Source organism: Fukomys damarensis, unplaced genomic scaffold, assembly GCF_012274545.1.
Source record: "Fukomys damarensis isolate Sample0158 unplaced genomic scaffold, DMR_v1.0_HiC HiC_scaffold_6, whole genome shotgun sequence".
Taxonomy (NCBI): Eukaryota; Metazoa; Chordata; class Mammalia; order Rodentia; family Bathyergidae; genus Fukomys; species Fukomys damarensis.
Genome location: NW_022900918.1, coordinates 40,963,511 through 40,985,459, shown reverse-complemented (window position 1 = coordinate 40,985,459; position 21,949 = coordinate 40,963,511). Strand labels below are relative to the sequence as shown.

General features: G+C 49.9%; 1 protein-coding gene across 1 annotated transcript in view; it reads right to left on the bottom strand.

Moving 5' to 3' along the window:
• Positions 1–4,083: 4,083 nt before the first annotated feature.
• Myo16 (myosin XVI) overlaps positions 4,084–21,949 on the bottom strand; it is a 378,094-nt gene continuing 360,228 nt past the window's right edge. Inside the window, exon 36 of the mRNA XM_010619995.3 lies at positions 4,084–5,254. Within this exon, the coding sequence (XP_010618297.1) occupies positions 5,030–5,254 (225 nt within the window). The 3' untranslated portion in view covers positions 4,084–5,029. The remainder of the gene's footprint in view (positions 5,255–21,949) is intronic.

Here is a 21,949-nt window from a genome sequence, read left to right as displayed (position 1 = left end):
AAATGCACTTAATTGTTCCAAAGAACAGGTTCCTATAGCACATGTTTACAGGCTGCTCATCCATATAGAAGGGTTCTCAGGGTAGCTTTGTAATATTAAAATTGCTCCTTTGGTGGACACTACTGAGAGGGCCCTCTTGGGTAGGTCTCTCTGCTCCTCTGTGACACCTTAGAGCCAGTCAGATTGACTTCAGTTTACCAGGCCCCCCCCCCAAACAGGCTTGGTTAAGAAACTTCTCCCCAGAATATGGCAGCGTGGATACTTTTCAAGGAATTGTTCTACAGCATGCATTGCCAGCCCCTCTGTTCAAATCTTAAAAGATCAAAACCTCTAATTGGATTTGGTTTTATTCCATTCTTCTGCAGAGTTTTGATGTCCCTTAGAATTTATCCATAGTTCCTCTTTCATTTTCTTTAGGCACTAAAGCCCAATGGTGACACCAGGAAGTGTCACTGGAGCATTTGGCAGCCTTCCTCTGGGAACATAGGCTCCCCATGAAGATGCCTGGGTCAGGGAGACTCTAATCAAAGCAGAAGAGGACACGGAGGATGTGTCCCTATTGTGCGATGGCCACTGGGACAAGCACAGAGATTTACCCACCTTAATCACTTTCTCGTGAAAAGACATCAAAATGTGGCCCTGCCATTGTCATGACCTTGTGAACTACATCAGATCCAGACTATCATAGAGAGGTGGTTTCCAAGCATGCAGAAGTGATATTTAAAGTCTAAATATACCTCAAAGGCCCTGGAAAATGAGCTGAGAAATTAGAACAGGGCAGAGAAGTACATTAGGCTTCTAATAAAACTCACTCTTTGAAAAGGACCATCTTTAAAGTTTGCAAATCCTCCCGGGTTTTACAGAAGCATATGAAAGCCACAGTAATAGGCCTCCCCAGGGTCGGCTGAGGCAAAGTGAGGCCCTGCATGGCCATTCCTTGCCAGAAGCTCAGCACCCCACAAGCTCTGCTATCTTCAGTCACACAGGGACCCACCCGGCAGGACTCTCCTTGTGGGAGAGATTGTTTTATAATCATTGCTTAGGAAAAACAGGGTGAAAACCGTGCTTTTAGCTTTTTGGAAGTGTCAAACTTACTGTGCTATGGCAATTAGAAATACAACTGCTTTTATCTTCATTTTGTGGATTTTTAGGTACTGCTAACATGGTTTGGAAAATGTGATTAAATTAGGAAAAAATTCACTCCGAACCCAGGCTGTGTTTACTTCTCATCGAATTGATGATTTTTCTTTTTTCTGATGAGAATTAACAGAGATCTACCTTACTAACATCTCAAAAAGAATAAAAAGAAAATGAAACAAACTTTTACAAGTTGAGAGAAAAATCAGTATTTCAGATGGGGCGCAGGGCTGACCTGCCTCCCCCTGCAGAGCGCGAGCACTTATTAACCCAGCCTGGGCTGGGTTTGCTGTATGACATAAACCGACAGCAATGAAATTTTAGCAGAAGTTTATCCATCTAATCATATTTTTGTCCAATTTTTATAATATCTATATGTGAAGTTCATTCACAAATTTCAGACTTTAATTGCTTGGTTTTTGTTGAGAAGATTTATGTAATCATAATTCTACTAAATTAGATACCACTATTTAAGGATAGTAATGATGTATATTTTTCCACCCTGGAAAATACATTTTAAATCATTTTGACCCACTGCAAACATTCTGATAATAGTTTTTTAGAGCCCTATCATAAATAATTTTTAAAAAGCCATATGAGTGGGCAGTGTTTGAACACACGGTCATAATTCAAGCCAATTATATTGCTAAACATGAGGTTAAGGCCCCAGTACTTTATCACAATTCCTATTCTATGGTCTGTTGGCAATTAAAATACCATCATTATTTTGCAAACCACGTAAAACTGTCGGGATCTGGAGACATGAGTAACATTTGGTGCTCTGTTATCCAGAAGAGCACTTCTGTTGCTGCTCAAACTGCCCGTGGCCGCCTTGCAACCTTCTCCATGGTGCAGAAGCAGACAGAGACTGCAAAGGCTTTACTTAGTCTCTGGCCTAGCTCTGGCCCTGCCCAGCTTTGCCGGCCAGGAGCCTGGACGGGGCAGAGGGCTCCTCAGAGAGGCCAAATGTGTGACGTCCCTGCTGCGTCCAGCAGGGTAGGTCAGGCCATCTAGGACTGTCTGGGCCCTAAAACTGGCTGGGCGAACTCATGGGGTGTGGCCTCCACTGTGCATGGAAACTCTTCTCCCTGCAGTCATCTCGTACCACACTTTCACACAGCTGCGTGTCAGAACAAGGTCGCTTGATCTGACTTTTCTAAAGATATCTTCTGATACCGTATGTTGACAATTTCCGTGCTATTGTGCTTGGTGTGATGCAGGCACCATCAACATGAGCTCATGCTCTGATGGGCTTCTCTGGAGCCCTGTCTTAGACCCAGTGTGAATACACAGGCGGTGGCGGTGGCCTTCTGGGTACAGGTCAGGGCCGAGGTGGCAGCGCTGGGTGGTACCTGGTCCCCAGGGAGGTGGACTGAGAAGGTGGGAGTCGGGCTGAGAGGTCACCAGCAGCACGGCGTGGTGGGATCATTGCCAGCGCAGCCCCGAGGGAGCTGCCTCCTGTCCCCTTCCCTCTGCCTTGGCGGCCACCCCAGGCAATCAGCAAGCGTGGGCCAGGACCCCAGACTCTGAGAACCAGCACTGCTCTGCCTCAGTGCGCTGGGCTCTGCTTTCCCAGCCTGACCAGAGCCTCCGCCGCCCGCTCTGGGAAGGCAGAGGAGGCTGTTGAGATGCAGACCCCAGCGGGTGTGTCAGGCCCACAGTGGGCACAGAAGTGGCGGCTGCAGAGACCCCACTGCCCGGCTGCTTCTGGGTGTCAGCGGTGAACTGGCCCCTGTGAGGCCGCAGTGGCGCCACCTCTCCTTGGCTGGGTTGGACGACAGCAGAGTGCATGTCCTGTGTCTTGTTCTGTCTGCTCTGATGCCGTGGCCTGAGCCCTCTGACCCCACAGGGCAGCCCTACCCATGGAGGGTCGGCCGCCTCTGGGACGCGTGTGCCGAGCAGCCCAGCAGCGCAGAGCCACAGCCCTCATCGTCGGCGGATCTCACAGGCTCTGTTCCTGAGCCCTCTCCCGCCCTACTCCCACCTCTGCATTCCTGGACGGCACAGGCCCGCCATCTAGGGTCAACTACACCATCCAGAGCCCCGCGTGGCAGTTCTGTGTCTGCCTGCCCTGGCCGGCTGCTCCTGCAGAGTGGCACAATGGCTTCTGCTCGCTCACTCTGTCAGCGGGATTCGGCCTGCAGCGGTACCTAGGTTCATGAACTCGATTCTCTCCATCATTCTGGTCACAAACTGAGCTGGACAAGAACCGAATTCAATTCCTTATAAAGTCAGCATCGAGCCTGACCTTCAGATCTGATTCGGTTCTGGTCTAACTCGGTTTGTCACCAGAGTTGTGGAAAGAATTGAGTTTCTGAACAGAGGTAGCACTGTAGATGCCCCCTTCAGCCACGTGTGACGGCAGGCAGGCCCTCTGGATGGCGACTGGCCCCGGGGCTCCCGGGTGCCTGCCGTCAGGAGGCGGGCGAGGTGAGAAGAGGTCATTGCCGTGAGTGTGCCCTGGACGGGTGCATTCTGGCGCCCAGCTCTCCTCTTTGCCTCCTGGCCCCTGTAATGCGAGCTGCTTTCTTCTGCCAGACCCACCTGATCGAGATCACCTTCTCCTCCTGTACATCGCAGGGGTCCCAGCGACTAGAAAGAGGCTAAGATACTCCCTCTGCTTTCTGACCAGCCCTGCTGCTGCTCCCAGGGGCCCTCTGTGGCCACGCATGCCTGCCTCTCTTGGGACTTCTCCATCCAGCGAGCGAGCTTCCTGAGGTCGGCGGCCCCAGAGCGGTTGGTGTTGCCCAAGCAGCCGTAAGGCTTCCCTTCTGGAACAGATCCCCAGAGCCTGCAGCGTGCAGACAAACGGGTGAAGACAGGTGGGCTGAGATGGATCCGCTGCCCCCACATGGCTCAGCAGAAGACTCCAGTGCTCAAGACACCAGCCCGAACACCAAGCAAACGACACTGTGGCAGCATGGAACTGCACCCTTTTATTGGCAGAGTTGTATTCCAAAGGCTGCTATGAATAAAAAGTTCTGAGTAGCAAGACAGGTGGTCTGAAGCCACTGCTGAGGACCCCGGGGGACGGAAATGCACAGAGAAGCAGAAGCAGAGCCACTGGGGGACAGGAAGGCGGGGACACAGCGGGAGGGTCATATGGGGCCACTGGCGGGGACCGGCCTGGGGCGCAGCACCCACACTGCGGCCTCGGATGACCTTCTGCACCACCACTGATGAACCTGAAGCCATACACGTGTCGCTGAGCACCGCAAACTTCCTGGGGCCTACGCTGAAGCCGGGGGGTGGGGGGCAGAGTGGGGGTTTTGCTAAGGGCCGCACAAGCTGCTCACCCAAAAGCAGAGGCCGGTGGAGGGACAGCGCTGTTCCCAACCATGAGTGAAGTCTAAGACACCATGGGGCTCGGCCCAAGGTGACACTGCAAAGCCAAGCAACAACACGGTCCCGCTGGGGCTGGATCCTTCAGGTTAATCAAACAACGTGTGGAGGAAAAAAACTATAAGTAGCGTTTGGAAATCTGTATTTGGAAGAGAGAGGGAGCACCACCGACAGGTCGAGTTACAAAACACCGTCATCCACTTGTAAATAATTATCGGTTGAAATTCAAACGGAACTCAAACACCTACGGGGAAACAAACTAAACGAGTCTGTGCACAGGCGCATCACAGAGCCAGGGCGAGGACGGGCTCCAGGGAACAGCCCTGCGCAGGAGCTTGTGGGACCTCCGTCATGGCTCCCTGCCGCTGCCCCTCCTGTCTCACGCGCCCAGCCTTTCTGTCCCCACCTGCGGGGAGCGTGGCCCTATCAACGTGGAGCCTGAAAGTCACAGAACGGGGGAGAAGGAATACACGCACACACACGCACGCAGGATCATCGACGCAGGGGGACGGGATCAGTGTACTGTGTCCTGTGTCTGCAGCCCAGGCCCCTAGCTGGTGGTGTCCCAGAGCTTGGGGGGCAGGCGGCTGCAGGGGGCCCCTTCCGGCTTCTTCAGCAGGGTGGGCTTCTTGCAGGGCAGTGGCGGGGGTGCGCGGGGCTCGGGGGGCTCCAGGGCCTGCTGCCAGTCTTGCTCCTCGCAGAGCTTCCGCCTCCAGTCCAGCAGCTCTTGCAGGGCCGCACTCTCGTTCTCTGAGAGCCGCAGCTGGTGGATGACCTGGGACACAGAGGACGGGGAGGTGTCAGACACGGGCGAAGAGCGTGGCGCACGGGCACGATGTACGGGCGGGAGGGTCAGCACTGGGTGCAGAGGTGGCCTCTGTGTCCGGGCCTCCCGCCCAAGGTGGATGGGAAGGGCAACGAGGGGAGTGGCTGCCAGCTGCAGGACTGGGACGCAAGTGGGAGTCGGCAGGAGGAGGCCGGTGAGGGGGCGCCATGAGTCACGCTCCAGACTCGAGGGAGGGAGGCCCGGCCGGCTTGACCTGCACTCCCCCATTGCGAGCACTCTTGGGAGGGCCTGTACTTTTCTTCATTCATGTGTAAGTAATAAATACACTGAATATTTAAATACTAAAATTCACTACAGTGAAGTACATAATACCATTCATCTCCCTCAAAATTTCCTCCTTGCTCTGGACACACTCATCCCACTGTCCTCGCCACTTCCTGCAGCAGCTCTGGTGTCCTCTCTCCTGCACGTCTGTAGTTGCACAGCCCTCCATGTCCTGAAAGCATTCAAATGTTTCCCTTTCCTGGTCATCCTGACTTCGGGAAGAGCCAGAAGTCGGACGGTGCCAGATCCGGTGACTAAGGCGGACGAGACACAGAATCGTGTTTATGAGTCTTTTTTTCTTTTGCACAGCAAGCTACAAGACATTCATTGTGTCTTTGATCACACCTCATAAATCCACGAAAGAGGAATTTCCAAAACTACTCCAGAAAGTGGCAGAAACAATGGGATAAGTGTGCTGAAGACAGGGAGAAGGATTCTGAGGGGAGAACAATGGCACTGTCTTTCACTGTAATAAACGTTTTTTTGAAATAAATTCACTGTGTAGCGCCATTGTCCTTATCAGTGTTCCTAACAGCAGGTATCCCTCAAGCTCCACCCCTCCCAGAGCCAGGCCTCCAGCTGGCCCCTAGGTTAACTCGCAGCAGTGGTGACCACGGAGGCCACGTGGTTGGTCCCGACCACAGCTCGCTAATGCACAAGGGATCCATGTAATCTGTACAACTCGAAGACACACACACCATTTCCACGCCCAGACACTGTAAGAGATGGCCCTAAAATGTCAAGCTGGCTCCCTCGAGGTGGGCTAGCTTGCCAAGGACACCGTGGCCTTCCTGGACACCGAGCGGCACCCTCCACATCGTGGCACGTCTGTGAGACACAGTGATTTGCTAAAGCGGTGACCACTCCCTCAGGCGTCAGTGCTCTGTGGCCTCTGCCAGGAACCATGCAGGCTGCTGCCACTGGCTCCTCCCCTGCTCCACAGAGGCACCTCAAGACCCAGCTCCCTCCTTTTCAGCCGAACACAGTGGGACTCCTCCCTCCTGCCAGCAGCCAGTTGCCCATAACAGCTAGCCATGCGGACACTGGGTTTTCTGGCTTCTTGGAAGTGTGTCTGCTGGTTTCAAATGAGTCCAGAAGTCAGAATGGGAGACCCCAGCAGAAATACGAGGAAGGGAGATGGTTCACCCTATACACAAAGCACCACATACCCTGTTCTGCAAGCTCTTCCAGCACACCCAGAGTCTCCATTAATGAGAGAGAGAGAGAGAGAGAGAGAGAGAGAGAGAGAGAGAGACTGCTGCGGAGCACAGTGGTGGTGGCACAGGGAGAGGATAGTGCCCCTCAGGATTGAGGCATTCAGGGTGCCCAGGACAGCACCGAACCTTACTTGAGTCTGTTGCTTGCAAGCAGGAGGGGTGTCACAGGCTAGAATGAAGAAAGCAGAGTAATGCACAGAAGCTGTGCAGGCCAAGCCCACAAACAGAGCCCATAACTAGGTCTCCAAGATGGTTTTAGCCAAAGCAGCTTCTCAGATTGAATGACAGGGAAGCACCGAAGCAAAGCCAGCATGGAGGAGAAGACTGTGACTGATGGGCCCTAGAAGACTGATGGCTACTGGGCCTCTAGGCATCATGGAAAGTGAGCTGCAGAGCGCGACCAGCCCTGACACGAGGGCTTGCTGCTGGTCTCCAGAAGCATGCCAGAATGACGGGGAAATGAGGACGCTGCAGCAGACAGACCCCTGTGGAGGCCAGACTGCTCCTAAGCCATTGGAAAGAGCCAAGAACACGGGGTGGCAGGGATGGGCATAGAATTCAGTTAGTTCGTGGGCACTCTGGGGTATCAAACATGTGCCAGGTCCTTTGCTGGACACCTTACAAGCATTAACTCATTACTCCCCTTACACACCCCAGAGAGTGTGGATGAGGAAACTGAGGCACGGACAAGCCAGGCGATTTGTTCAACATCACAGGGAACGTGGCAGAGCCAATGTCCAGAGTCCCTGTTCTTAACTAAGACACCTCGCTGATTACCACCTACCAAATGCTGTGCCAAGACCCCAGCTCCCCACACCAGGCTCTCTCTCCTTTTTCTAGGCGGAGACTCACAGCTCTCTGTGTAGTTGTCCAAGGGTGCTGTTCTCCAGTGCATGTGGTGGGGAACCGGGCCAGCTTTAGTGACCTCTGCGCTGTGGTGTGGAATGTTCCTCTGTGTGCTCCTTGGCTCACAGTCAGACTACACCAATGATCTCTGAAAAATAACGTCACCAGGTAGAGTCCCGGGATGCTGAGTGGGTGGAAGGGCACCTCTACCATCTCAGCTGGTTGTTTCCCTAAAGACTCATCTCTCTTAGGGGACCTGAGCCATTATTCACTCATTTAAGAGACACAGCTGGAGCTTCCCACTCCTGAATAGCTTGTGACCAGTTACCGCTCCGGTCAATAAGAGCAGGACACTACAGAAATCACATTTTCAAACAACAGAAAGCACTGCCCAACTGAGGCACTTCCAGAAGGGTCAGGGTCTCTGAGATAGACTGATAATATGAGCTGCTTTTCCCCCTGGGACAGCAGCCGATTCTGAGCTGTTCTGCAGGGCTGGAGAGCCCTCTCTGGAAGGGAGGGAAAGCGGATGACGTCTGTGCAGTTGCCAAGGACTAGAGAAACAAACCGGAAGTGCAAAGATCTGGAGTGCGCATCACACTCCCCAAGGAACATTTGTGGAGTTCTTCAGCTGCAAGGATGCCTGGGGCCTAGGGCAGAGTCAGGAAAAGCAGACAGAGCACCCTACGAGGATAGAGGTGGTTTGAAAGCAGAACTGTGCTGGGGTTTCTCATAGCTCCAGGTACCAGGCTGGTCTCATTCTAGTCGTTTTCCAGAGTTTGAGACTGTGCAGGGCAGGAGGCTGCAGAGCAAGGCCCAGGGCTTACAGGGGCGCAGCTGGATCCGCTGCTACATTCAGTGTTGATTCACAAGCGCAGGACAGACAGTGAGGATGGGAAGGGCACAGGGACTATGGGCCCCGCAGCGCAGCTCTGCTCCTGCTCTGATGGAGGTGATCGACCCTCAGCTTAGCTTCCCAGGAGAAGGCAGAGGAGCCCTCACAGGAGGAAGGGAGCAGCACCTGTACTGTCTGCAGCTTAATCTCTGACGATGCCCACCACACAATCAAAAATTACTACACAGGGAAAGAGACAAGCGGTTACACCAATAACCAAAACCAAAGCAGGTTCACAGCTGACCCAGATGTTGGACTTAGTAGATAAAGATTTAAAATTCCTACAATTAAATGTTTAAGAGAACAAAGGAAAAGTTGAACAAATTAGGAAACATCAAAATAGGCATACATAAAGGAAGTACTCACAGAGTAAAGACAGAAAGAATGTGTCAAAGCAACATTCAAAGCAGCAAGTCTCCAAAACTGGTGGAAGAGTTAATGCATGCATAAAGAAAGCTCAACAAGCCACATAAGACACGAACACGCCATCAACACAGTCATGTAAAAGCAAACACAGGGCAGCTGCATGAGAAAGGGTGTGAGGAAAAGACAAATAGCAAAGCTCTAAACATCCAGAAAAAAGACACACTGAATTCAAAGAAACCACACTGAGAGCAAAAGCTGACTTTGTAATAGAAACATCGGAAGCCAGAAAACAATGAGTCATTGGTTAAATAACCGAAAAGAAAAGAAGCTCTCTGTTCAATAATAATATTCCCCCCAAAGAAAGCGAAATAAGGGTATCTTTAGACAGATCAAAATGAGGACATTTGTCCTCAGAAGTCCAGCCTTAGTAGGAAGACGAAAAGAAGTTATTTTAAGGCGAATGAAAATAATCCCAGGTAGAAAAATGAAAATGTAATAGTGAATCAGGAACCCTGGATTTAGAGAACCCACAGATAAATGACAAGTTATATGCCTGGGCTGTACTGTAGAGTTTGAATCATGCATAAACCATGAGAATGTGCCAACAGCAACTGCAGCAGCCAGGAAGCACAGCGCACAGAGCCAGCGCGGAGTTCCAGCGACGTCGGATGGCGGTGTAAGATCTGCTCTGCGCGGCAAGTCAGGAGAGCATGTTCGGTGTTGCAGCAGACTATTTGCAGAGGACTGAGAACACCTGGGAGCACATTCAAATAGGAGTGAGACAGCGCTCAGCTCACCTAAAAGAGAGCAAGGAAGAAGGACCGGAAATAGAGCCTGATCTTCACAGCGTCAAGGATAAAAACTGCAAGAGCAGAGCTCAGCTGTCCCCTGTAGCCGGCACCCCTCTGCGTCACCTGATGCCATGGGCTGTATTTCCTTGATGGCCCTGTGCGCGAGCCCACACAGCCAGGTCCTTGCGCCAGCCCCATGACACACGTGCTCTGTTTCTTCCATCGTGGCCCAGAGTGCACTGGATGTGACGACCAGACAGTGTCCCTCCCGGATGGGCAGAGGGAGGGCCGACCTGCAGAGGGACGTGGACAGAAAATGTCCCAGGTCCCTAGTCCTGCTTCTCCTTTTTGGAAAAGACAAAACAAAACCTCAAAGTGCCTCTCTACCCTTTGCGATCTGCTTAGTGTTTTACTAAAAGCACCTGAATTCCTGAGTGTGCTATAAAAAGTGAAATCGTCCACAGGGACCGTTAGAAAGCTCTTTCTTAAAGGGGGATTTGATGCTGTGAATGATGTAAACAGGGACAACACCATCTCTGAAACATCAAGCAAGCGCTTCCCATGGTCGCTGCTAGGCAAAAATGTGACTGATGTTGGCAGTGATCTCCTCAGGCTCACAAGAATTCCCTCCCTCTCTCCCTGTCCTCCCCTCCTCCCTTCCTGTTCTGGGGTTAGAACTCAAGGCCTCATGTTAGGCAAATACTCTACCACCGAGCCATGCCCCAACACTTTTTTTTTTTGAGATAGGGTCTCACTAAGTTGTCCCAGCTGGTCTTGAAATTGTGATCCTTCTGCCTCAGCCTCCCAAATAGTTGGGATTACAGGCACGTGCCATTGTACCTGGCAATTTAGGTATTACATGAAGTTTAACATTCTGTGAAAACATGGGATGAGTCACCATCTTCAACACAGTGGTGTTTAGAGGGGTTTTAAATGATCATCTGAAGAGGCTCTGAGGAGGAAAAGACTACTTCCTGACTATTTCCTTTCTTTTCTCTGGGTTTCTAAAACGAGACCGTGAAAGCACAAGAATCACGATTGCCATGGGTGTTGAAAAGCGCTACTATTTTGGAATAGCAAACAGTCCCCTCCCAGTTTTCCTTTCTGGAATGTTTTTCACGATGGTCTCTGTACTTGTGTTCACCACCTCTTAGGCACAGAACACGCCTCCCAGCCTTGGAGCCCGTCTGTACGGTGTTTCAGTCCTCGCCAACATGTAAACCCCAGGCATGTCCTCCGTGTCACACACGGCAGACAGACTGTAAGTGCGCACCTGTGGGCCACCGACCAGAGCTTCCTGCGGGAGAGCCGGGAGAGGTTTCCCAGGGAAGGAACTCATTTACCCAGGTGAAAGGGGGGATAACACAGGGAAGGGGCTCACCGTGACACCTGCCCGGAACCTTCCACAAACGCCACAGTGACAATGGACTCATGCTTCACCAGGAACGAACCTGAAGCTGGTACAGAGCAACGACAGTGGCTGGAAGATGTGGGCAGGTGTGAGCAGGTGCGATGATTCTGTCCTTGTCTCTGACATTGCTGATCTCGAGTAATCCCGACGCTTACATCAAATGACGCTAACTGACAATGTTCTCACAATTTATGGCCTTCACAAATGGGACTTGGTTTGTTCCTCTGCTCCTGAAGATAAGTTCTCAAAAAAACTAAGCGACACCTTCCAATGATAACGCTAGTGTGGTTTATATCTGATTTGATACTAAAGAAAGTTGGACGTGGAGAAAATGAAAGCTCAGGAGCTTTGTTTAAATTTTAGGCATAAGAGTATAAGCAGATTTTAGAGAGCAATTTAAGCCAGTGCTAAATGCAATGCTTCTGAAATGGAGGTTGTACCTTTGAACAACTTGGATTTGTTCACATTTATATTTTTATTTAAAAATGTCATGCAGTTCTGCTTCATATCATTTACATTAAGCTAATGCCGAATAAGCTCTTCTGTCTTTGTATTTTATTTGTAAATTGGTTGATGCAAGTTGGACACTACGGTTTATAATGTTCCAGGCTGATGAGAAAAGAACACTTGGATTTAATAAGTAAACTCTTCTTCCTTCCTAAGTGAGAGTGAGGTCAGGGCAAGCTCCCCAGCAGTCCAGGGGTCTGCAGAGAGAGGCAGAGTGGAGACGGTAGATGTCCTGATGCAGGAGAGGTCCCAACTCACGCCCAACACAAGGCCTGCATCCCATACTCGTGTCGCACCACTGGACAAGGCTGTGTACCACGAAGCTCCACGGTTCTGCTCCTACTGGTTTTACTCGACCCCACAAGTAAACCGGATGTGACGTGGCCATGGGATGAAGGGCCTCACACATCCGTGTGCACACAATTAGCACTGCTAAAAATAACTGGGAGGGGCTAAGGGTCAAGAAAAGTCTTTTTTCATTTAGAAGGAGTCCTACGTATTACACAGGTTGGAAGGCTATTGATCTATTCCTTGTGAGTACAATTACTGCTCGACAAGGCTGTGGTGTCCTGTAGGGGCCACAGCTGCAAATCAACGTCTGCCAGCCAACTTGTGAGTACAATTACTTACTGCTCGACAAGGCTGTGGTGTCCTGTAGGGGCCACAGCTGCAAATCAACGTCTGCCAGCCTATAGCGTCCATGTCTGCTCTTACAGAGCCTAAGTGGGGGCCTCTGGATGGGGCCATGAAGGAGAGAAGGGAGACACACTCGCCTATGCTTCACTTGTGGGGCATTTTAAAAACTTAGAAACAGGCAGGCAGCTCACTCTCCTATTGGATGGGGCCATGAAGGAGAGAAGGGAGACACACTGTCGCCTATGCTTCACTTGTGGGGCATTTTAAAAACTTAGAAACAGGCAGGCAGCTCACTCTCCTCAGCCCAAGAGAAGAGAAGGGAAGAGGGTGGCTTCCCTGGTGGCCACTGACCCCGAGTCCATCTCGGGCTTGTGATGTCCTTTAGTCCCCTTCAGCACAGGGGAGCCCCGGGGACCCAGTGAAAACACCCCACTGCCCAGAAGCCACGCTCAGCACAGTGTCCCACAGCTGTGCTGTGCCTCGGTGGGCACCATAGATGGGCCATCCGCGCAGACCTCCTAGGCCCACAGAGCGTGCCGTCAGCGTCCGGGACCAGCTGAGCACCCACGGGGCATGTTCAGCATCATTGCTGCCGAGTCGTGAGGAGAGACCCACGAGGTGTGCATCAGTTTAAAGGTCTCTGAGAACCAAAGTGTTTGGTGGGGGTCTAATAAGGTACCGGATGTTCTTCTGTGACCCTAAACAGTGATATTCGAAAGAGGGCTGGAGGCTTAGGAGCTTGGGAGCTACTTGGTTTACAAGGAGCCTCCAAAAAGGGACAAGGGGGTCCACCTGGCAACTGTTTCAGCAGTGCTGGGGATGCCCAATGAGGGGGCTTCGGGCCAACAGGGAACAGCTCTGTGTGCACTGGAAAGGAGCTCAGAACCTTTGCATTGGGCTAAATCCTAAGCCCCTTCTAAAGTTTTGCTTTGAGACAGAGTCTCAGTAAGATGGTAAATTGCCCAGACTGTGGTCAAGCTTGTGATCCTCCTGCCTCAGCCTCCCAGAGTGCTGCACACCAGGCAGAGCAGAGGCAGCATCTTCAATGTACAACCACCTACACTATGGCCTGGGTTCCCCTACCACAGTACTTCCTTAAATCACTAAACTGTGCAGGCTGGGCTCAAACTTGCAATCCTCCTGCCTCAGCTTCCTGAGTGCTGGGATTATAGGTGTGCAAGACCACACCTGGCTGAATATGCATTTCTATGAAAAATGTTAATAACTGCAACTCAGCAATTTTCTGCTGACTTTTCACCATGAGTCTTTCCCTCCAGGATAAAAACAGTCATTTCTCCATAATTCAGATGTAAAATCATGTTGCTGTTCATTTGTCACAGAATCGGTTTTCCCATTGACTCTTCACCCAAAGGTGAAAAGACACGTTTACTGACATTCATAGAAGTTAAAAGAAGGAATTTAGTTGTGGCTGACTGAATAGTGAACATCTCAGATGCAAATCCCACTTCCACACGGTGCTAGTAAGACGTTGGAAGATGAAAATATCAACAAACGAAACTCGTGAAGTCAGGAAAACCAAGGTGCACCTAAGGAAACCCTAAAGATGTGGCACAGAATTGAATGTGCCTGAAAACAAAACATGTGTCTACAGGCTTGTATCTATCAGTACTTTCCAAAAAGCAAGGACATTATCTTAAGGTGGAAAACGGCGCAATGTGTTAGGCTGCAGAGCGTGGCTCTCGTGTAATGCAGAAATAGTTCTTCACACCACAGTCCAAGTAAGCTCACTCTCGGGACTGCTGCCCAGGGTCTCCACAAAGGGGCTGATCGTTATAAAGGCAGGTCCGACGTTTTGCTGAAAACGGACAGCTCCACGGGGACCTGGATGCTTGGTCTCCTTAATAATCAAGAACTGCGATTTCAGAGTAGGTGGTGACTCATCGAAACACATCTGATATCATTTTAAGGGATATTTGTTTGGATTTTGCCACCGATTTGAACCTGTCAAGTTATACTTAGGCATAAAAATGCACTCAGGTGAGTGAATGTGTATGTTTCTTCGCATTAACAGAATATTGTAAACTAGGAACTTGTAATTACACTGGAAATCACGCAGTGCAATTAACTTGTGGCATTTGGGATATGGATTGCCCATGAACTCTGTTCTCTAACACTAAGCCACTTACAACTCACGGTGATGTCCTTGTAGATAACTAGTGGACTGGAGCAAGTGTTCATAAAGATGGTCTTTTATGGTCAAAGGTTCGGATTCAGGGATGGGCTGAACAGACCCATCATAACAGGATGAATCCCTCGTGAAATATTTTTCTCGGGATGATTTGGGAGACTCCTTGCACACACAAGGAGGTTTGGCTGAGGACAATGAGTCCACTAGATCCCTCCCTTCGCAGGACGCATCCGTCCCCACCGCTGGCTTATTCAGAAATCTCCAGCAGCACCCCAGGTGCAGGGTGTGTGATGTGCGTCCCCCGGACTCACTGACTGCCGTCAGCCTGGACACCACCCGCTTCTCTGCACCTGCGACCCTCTTGGTCTCCCCTGCCGCACCTAGGCTGCAGCCTTCTCTCTGGCTGCCCTCGCTGCTTGTCTCCGTGGCCCCAGGTCCTTGTTATGGCAGATCCTCCCACGCATGTGAAATGAGCAGGCCAGGGCGCATCAGCCTCATCTCACAGAGGCAAGGTTCGCCTTTCCATCGCAGACTGCTGGGCTGGCAAGGGGGAGTCAGAATGCAAATTCAGACCCACAGAGCGCTGACAGCACTGCCTTCCAGGTATTTCCCGGCTGCTCAGCTAACAAACGTGCCTCGAGTGACCGTGGAAACAAAGTCCCGGTGGGGGACGCCATAGGACTCTCTCAAGGTGCTAGGGCAAACTGAGCAACCAGACATGGCCATGTTTAAAAACCGCATGACTAAGGACGTGTGGGTCAGACAGGCGCGCGGAGCTGTCCCGCGGCGGTGTAGAATCAGCTGTTGTGCGTGCTGGGACAGGAAGGACGTGGGGCTGAAGCTCAGGCAGTGTGGCCATGGGGCGCGCTTCGTCTGGGTGGTGAGACGGGGCACCCACGAGGAGGAGTGGCCTCCTGGGCCAAGCGGGATGAGCGACATCTCCCTGGATGATTCAAAGGCACAGAGGAGAGGAAGCCCGGAGTCGCGGGGACTTTGAGAGTCGCCGCGGGGCAGCGACCGACTTGCGAATGAGCAGGAGGTGAGGTCAGGTTTGAGAGGGAGGGTCAGGGTCACGTCTCTGGTCAGACCCACGGTCTCGGGGGTGCAGGACCCCAGCCTGCTCTGGTCTGCGGTACTTGGCCGGACACAACTCACCTACTAATTTATTAATCTCTGGGACATCTCTTTCTGGAAACAGCTGCAGCTCCTATGCTACCATACTCAAGGTAATTAAATAAGAATGAAGAGAACCATGTTTTGAAACTGGATGCTAACAGAAGCCAGTGCGAGTGGGTTAAATATGTCAGCGGTAATTAGGGGAGAGGCGCAGATGAGCAACCCCCTAGGCCACAAAACTCCTGCAAGGAGGAGAAGGAGATTCCACAGACAACGATGCACGACCTCTAGGTGCAGCCCCCTGTATGAGAACTCCAGGTATTTCTTAATAGCTGCTAACGGCACTAAGGATCCCCAGATCAATGCAGCATTTCTCACCATGCCCACCGTGTTAATGGCACTGACTTTTGCTAGGTAAAATCCATTGACTTTTTTATGCATATAGAACATTGTGTATGTGTGTGCGTGCGCGTGTTTGTGTGTGTGTGTGTGAAGGGACATGTCATAGGAGTACAAATGATCACTATTGTGTATTACATTTTCTGATAAGCAATATACTAACAATCCTATCACTGGAAGATAAGCAGGCATGATTTTTGGTAACTTAAAAATAAAGATTCTAAATAATAGAGGCTAAGCTTAGCAAATAAATTACTATAAATTGTAATACTCAATAGCAACAATAAAATGTTAAATGAACAAATGATGAAGCAACACAAGTTGAAGTTACTCACTATATGATAACAGATAAACCACAAATATTGGTGGCTAAGCACAGATGAAGTATATTTCCTGCGCACATTAAGGCAGGAATCCAGAGTATGTGTCCATTAGGCATGTGTGGCCTGTCCTTGTTCTTCATCTTGGAAGATTCTGTATTCAGCCTTGGGATGGGAAAGGTCCCAGGAGATTAGGCAGATGGTTTGTATGGGCCAAGGCTGAGTGTGGAGCCATTACCATGGCTCTCATCCCATTGGCTAGTCTCAGTCACATGACTGCTCCTAACCAGAGGGATGCTGGGAAGTGTGGTTCAGCTGGGCATGTTGGAAGCTAAGAAGGAACTGATGAGCATATCATTCACCACAGGGACCCTGGATCTGTTATGGTGTCTTTAAGACATCATCAGGGCAAACTGTGCTGGTAAAAATGGCAAAGAAACAGAAGATGAATGTCAGAAGGCATTAGGAAGGAAAAGAGACAGAACTGTGCCAAAGTAGGCAGAATATGAGAACAAATCTTTTAAATTAAGACAGTTCCAAAAATAGGTAACAGAAATCACCTGAAAATGTATAAAATTAATTTAAATCAACTTGGGTTTCAAACTCTGCACTTTTTGTATCATTGACTTCATGACACTTTCCAATATCACAGTTCATCTGTTTTAGAACCAATGTCTGACAGAGTCAGAAATCCAAAGAGACAGCTGCGAATGATAATGCAATCACAGAAAGCAGAGAAGAACCAGGCCTCCTTGGTCTGCTGAGGTCATGAACTGAACTCCCCATCCCTGTTAGCTGACTACATTTCCACACAGCAGGGCTCTTCCTGTTTTTCCAGCCAAGTTTGCTTTCCGTTTGTCAGGAAATCTGGCATGCAGCTCGCTGGGGCCTCCTTCTCACCCTCGGATATCCCGCTCAGAAACTGGGCTCTAACTGTTTGACGTGTACAGAGAGGGTAAACACTGACTCTGTCCTTCACTTCAAGCTGATCCGTTTCCCTACAAAAGGGTGTAGCAGAAAGTCACAGTGCAGAAGTCATCCTGGGCCTCTTAGTGTAGCCTCTTGTTCCAGTTCATCACGCAAGAGTCCCCTTTCCTGGACTTCACACTTGGAACCGAAGGTAATTTCCACCACACTGCAGCATCTGCCTCCGCCGGGTCCCTTCACCCCATGGCCCTGTCCCCTGCAGCTCCGGGGGACCCCACTCCCAGATCCCCCATCTTCATCCCATGAGGTCTTGCTGATCCCTGACTGATGCTGTGCCTCTGCCCCGCTCCTCCACCCCACTTTTTTCCTCCCACCCTGACCACCCAGGTTACCTTCTCTTCTTGCCTGTGTTTTACTCTTTTTTTAGGGTAGCACACTTTTTGCCTAAATACAGCTCACTGTTTGCAGCCTCATGGTAGAATTTAATTTCCGCCAGGGCAGGGCTGTTTTCTTTGCACATCAAGTTATCCCAAGTGCACAGACTGTGCCTGGCACAAGCAGGACTTCAATGTTTGTTGACAAAGGGACAAAAGAATGAATCTCTGAAAGTTCAGGCTATGCCTGAGCGGATTTATGCATTATGCATGAGTGCATGCATGTAACTGCACAGTTACACACAATAAAACCATGTATACTGCTCTTTGTGTGCAACATAAGGAATCTTCCAGCATCATGCTTATAGCGTGTGATGCTTGAATTGCCCAACTCTCCAAGCCAGTCAGCATGTAAAACACGAATACTTTCATAACCTTCACCAAGTACCGCGGCTGCCTGTGGTCCTTATTGATGTGTTTTTAACACGGAACTAAATAAATATATTTAGGAAAGCTAGAACATATTGTACCAGGCTGCTTCTCAGTTCCTCTGGGGCGCTGCTGGTTGACAATTAAACTGAGCCAGCAATTTATAGGGCACTTTGTGTTTGTAATACAAAAGTGATTAAGATGCATTTGGAATATTCTCTATAACCTCAGAAACCTGCCAGGCTCTGCCTCTCTCACACACACACGCATGTACAAACACACAATTATGACACCATGGAGGAAGCTGCATAAAAAGAGACACAGAGTTTCCGAAAGGGCATCACAAAGGCAACTAAGCATGCTGGGAGGCAGGAGGAAGACCACCCGGAAGGTCACAGAGCGTGAAGGGCAGTCCACCCAGGGTGCACACTCAGTGTGCACCAGGAACAAGTCCCAGCTGTGACCTCTGCTGAAAAATGTGGAACAACAGCCACCTGCTCAGAAAAATGTAAATTTCCATTGCTGATTTGTACTTGCCTCAAAAAATAAAGTCCGGGTAACTTAAATCCCTACACGTGAGGAACAATCTTAAAATATAGGCAGGGACATATCTTTGTAGCAGACAGCAGGTTCTCATTTCCTTTTTAATATGTAAGAAAGCTTTTCTTGAACAGAACAAAACTACAAACCCTAAAGCTAGAGACGAATTCGTCTGACTGCATTAGCATTATAGACGTAAGTGGTATAAACACATAAACTGTATCAAGATGTGAGCCCACTACAGACTGATTTTCTTACTGATTACAACTGGAACTTTGGATGAAATACTAAAACTTCTCTCTGAGGGATCAGAAGAGAGAGCAAAAGCAAATAAATTGTGGAGGGTGATTAACCCTACACGCCTGAAGAAGCTGAGAGAACTCTAAGACCTGCTGTCCATGGAAGCCCGGAGGGAGATCTTAAAGCTGGCGAACATGGTGTCAGAGGAAAACTCAGCACTTCAGGGCTGACCAAAAGCTACAAAATGGAAAGTACTGGGATGCACATAAGAGGCTATTTTTCTCCAACACCTCCTCCTGTGTGACAACTGGATGCAGCAGCTAAAACCCTGTCTTGGAGATTTTCAAGAGACAGGTGACCGTGTGACAGCTAGAAGGTCGAATGGACAGGGAAGGGTTCAAGGACCAAGACAGCTGAACACAAACAGACTTGCATTAATTATGCATCTATTACAATCGCCAAAACAGCCCCCACACACATAAAAGACATGCGCCCAAGATACCAGTAGGTAAGTTGAAACAGAATATTAAAGGCTATTTGAATAATCAAACAGAAGCCATAGGAAAACAAAAAGGCCAAATCTATAAACAACAAAGGACAAATAGGAAACACAAAATAAAGCTGGCAAAGCCACGCCGGACAGTAAGTGCAGTCAGTAAGCACACATAGTCCGGACCCATCGGTACGCCACCTGCATGCAGCTCACATTAAACACAGGCACAGAAACACATTTGTAACAAAGGGATGAGGCGAAATGGTCCAGAGTCAGCTGTGCCCACAGCCACACAAGGCTGGGGACTCAGCAACACACGCTGTGTCCTACAGTACAGCAATGCCACTTGTCCGACAGAGAACCGGACCTAGAGGAGGCGAGTTACAAGGTGTGACCGCGCCTCGCAGACCGTGATCAAGAGAACGTTGGAACGGCGCCACTCACTCCCAGCAGAGGAGACCCTGGAAAAGGGGGCATCATGATGGGCGAGATGAGAACAGGGCCTCTTCATCAGGGAGGTGTGGTGGCCCCAACGGCACCCAAGGCAGAGCTCTTGGATGCAGGAGGCAGAAGCTGTAAAACTGACAGCAGAGAGAGACAGCTGCAGTCTTTGCTCCAGACTCTGGTGCTCTTCTCTCGGTCGCTGATAGAAAAGGGAGGCAGAAAACCAGAGCAGAGAACCGAATACTAAGTGGGACGCCCCCTGAGGGTATTTGCAGGCCTCGCTGTCCTGTAGAGATTACGCCTGGTAAGCCCGGCCAAGCATACGCACCAAACTGAAGACATACGGGACAGATTCCGGCTGCAGAAGAGCCACCCGAGAAATCAGCCAGAGCTGGCCATGGGGAAAGCCCCAGGGTATGGCATCTGGAGTGTGACTAAGTTGGCCAGAGTGAGTCCCCAAGGGAGACTAGAAAATACTGAATTGAATGGAAAGGGACACAAGATACTTCGAGTCCAGAGGAAAACTTAGGACGCTGTACTTTTATTTGAGAAAAAGGAAAGCCTCAAATCAGGATTAATTCTACCTACCTAAGAAACCAGAGACGGAGAAGCCCAGGGTAAGCAGAGGGAAGAAATAATAGAGGAGAAGAGAAATCAATACAAGTGGAGCAATAGAGGGAAGCAATAAAATCAAAAGCTGGTTTTAAAGAGATCAATAAAACTGATAAACTTCTAGCTAAAGTCACCAGGGAAATGTGGTAAGTAAAGTGTTTGCCATGCTTGAAAACGGCAAGGGACGCTATCCGGAATATGTAGAGTTCCTGGAATCGCTGAGAAAGTTGCACACAGCAGCGGGGACAGGAGAAGAATTGGCAGGGGGTAAGCCCTGTGCGTGTGCAAAACACTGCACACCAGAAAACGTCAAATAAGACCACAGCGGGGTTTCCCCTCACGGGACGCGGCCCTCCCTTTTCCAGGGAGCCTCTAGTGATGACGGGTGAGCAGCATTTTCAGGGATGCTCGCTGTAGCCTGGCCTGTGACACTGGTGACTTTGAAGCTCGTTCTTGTAGTTTTCTTCCTGACTCTGCCAAACTGAAGGTGCCGCTCATGAGGAGCCCATGGTCATCTTTACAATAAAACTTATTTTTGAGAAGAGTGGCAGGTGGGATGCCTGGGTCTGTGCTCCACAGGTGTATGATGTGGTCACCGAGCATCTTCAGCCTTCTGTAGTTTTGCTGGTGGAGACTTAGCGAGGTCGTCTGGAGACCAGGACACAGCCAGGCTTGAGAGGACAGCAGCACTGTGTGGACGGGGGGCACACACCTGAAGCTGTGGCACCGCCATGCCCAAGCTGTGCCAGTGTCACCTCCACACCTCTGCCTGCTCCCTGTGAGATCCCTGCAGAAGGATGAACACCCTGAGTGACTGCTTGGTGCTAGCAGCCTTCTCAGCCCTGATGTCTCAATCTGAGGCTTTGACATCAAAACTAGTGCTGATGCTCAGAATAAAAAGTCACATGGGTGCAGCAAGCACCAAGAGGGAGGAAAACTCAGCATCCAGAGACCATTGGCAGAGTACTCTGCTGGGAGTGACACATTTACATGCAAAAGCACATACAGAGTTGGCTAGTGCTGGTGGGCTCTGCATGACCATGGAGACACTCTGCATGCTTGGTTAAGTGTGCAAACACGGCCTGGAGCATTGTCTTCACTTCAGGCTGATGACCCACTTCCAGGGTGTCAGGAATCAAGAACTCCAGTGTGGTCGGGCATGGTGGTGCACACCTGTAATCCCAGCCCTCGAGAGCCCTGGAGTTCAGGGACACCCCGAACCAAAGACAGACAGACAGACAGACAGACAGACCGACCCTCCAATATTGATTTCTCCAAAATCCTAATTCTAAAGCTAATAAAGCAGAATAAGATCTATTGAGCGTGGGTGTTTTACTAATAGTGTGCTTCTTGTAAGTTTATAGTATTCCATAGTAAAATCCTTTTTAAAAAATCATACATGTTAGATTTTATCTAGATTCAATCTAGTCTTCTTCACACCTTAAAAGTCAGAACTAGTGTTCAGAACACTGCCGCTGAAGAACAGAGGAATATCATGAGAACAAGTGCTTTTTGAGTACTCTAAATACCCCAGGCAGGAGCTGGGTGTGTCACATGCATTTTCTTTGAATAAAACACAAAATAATTGCTCTGTTCTACACTCACGTGTGCTAACATATCTGGAATTCTTTTTTTTTTTTTTTTTTT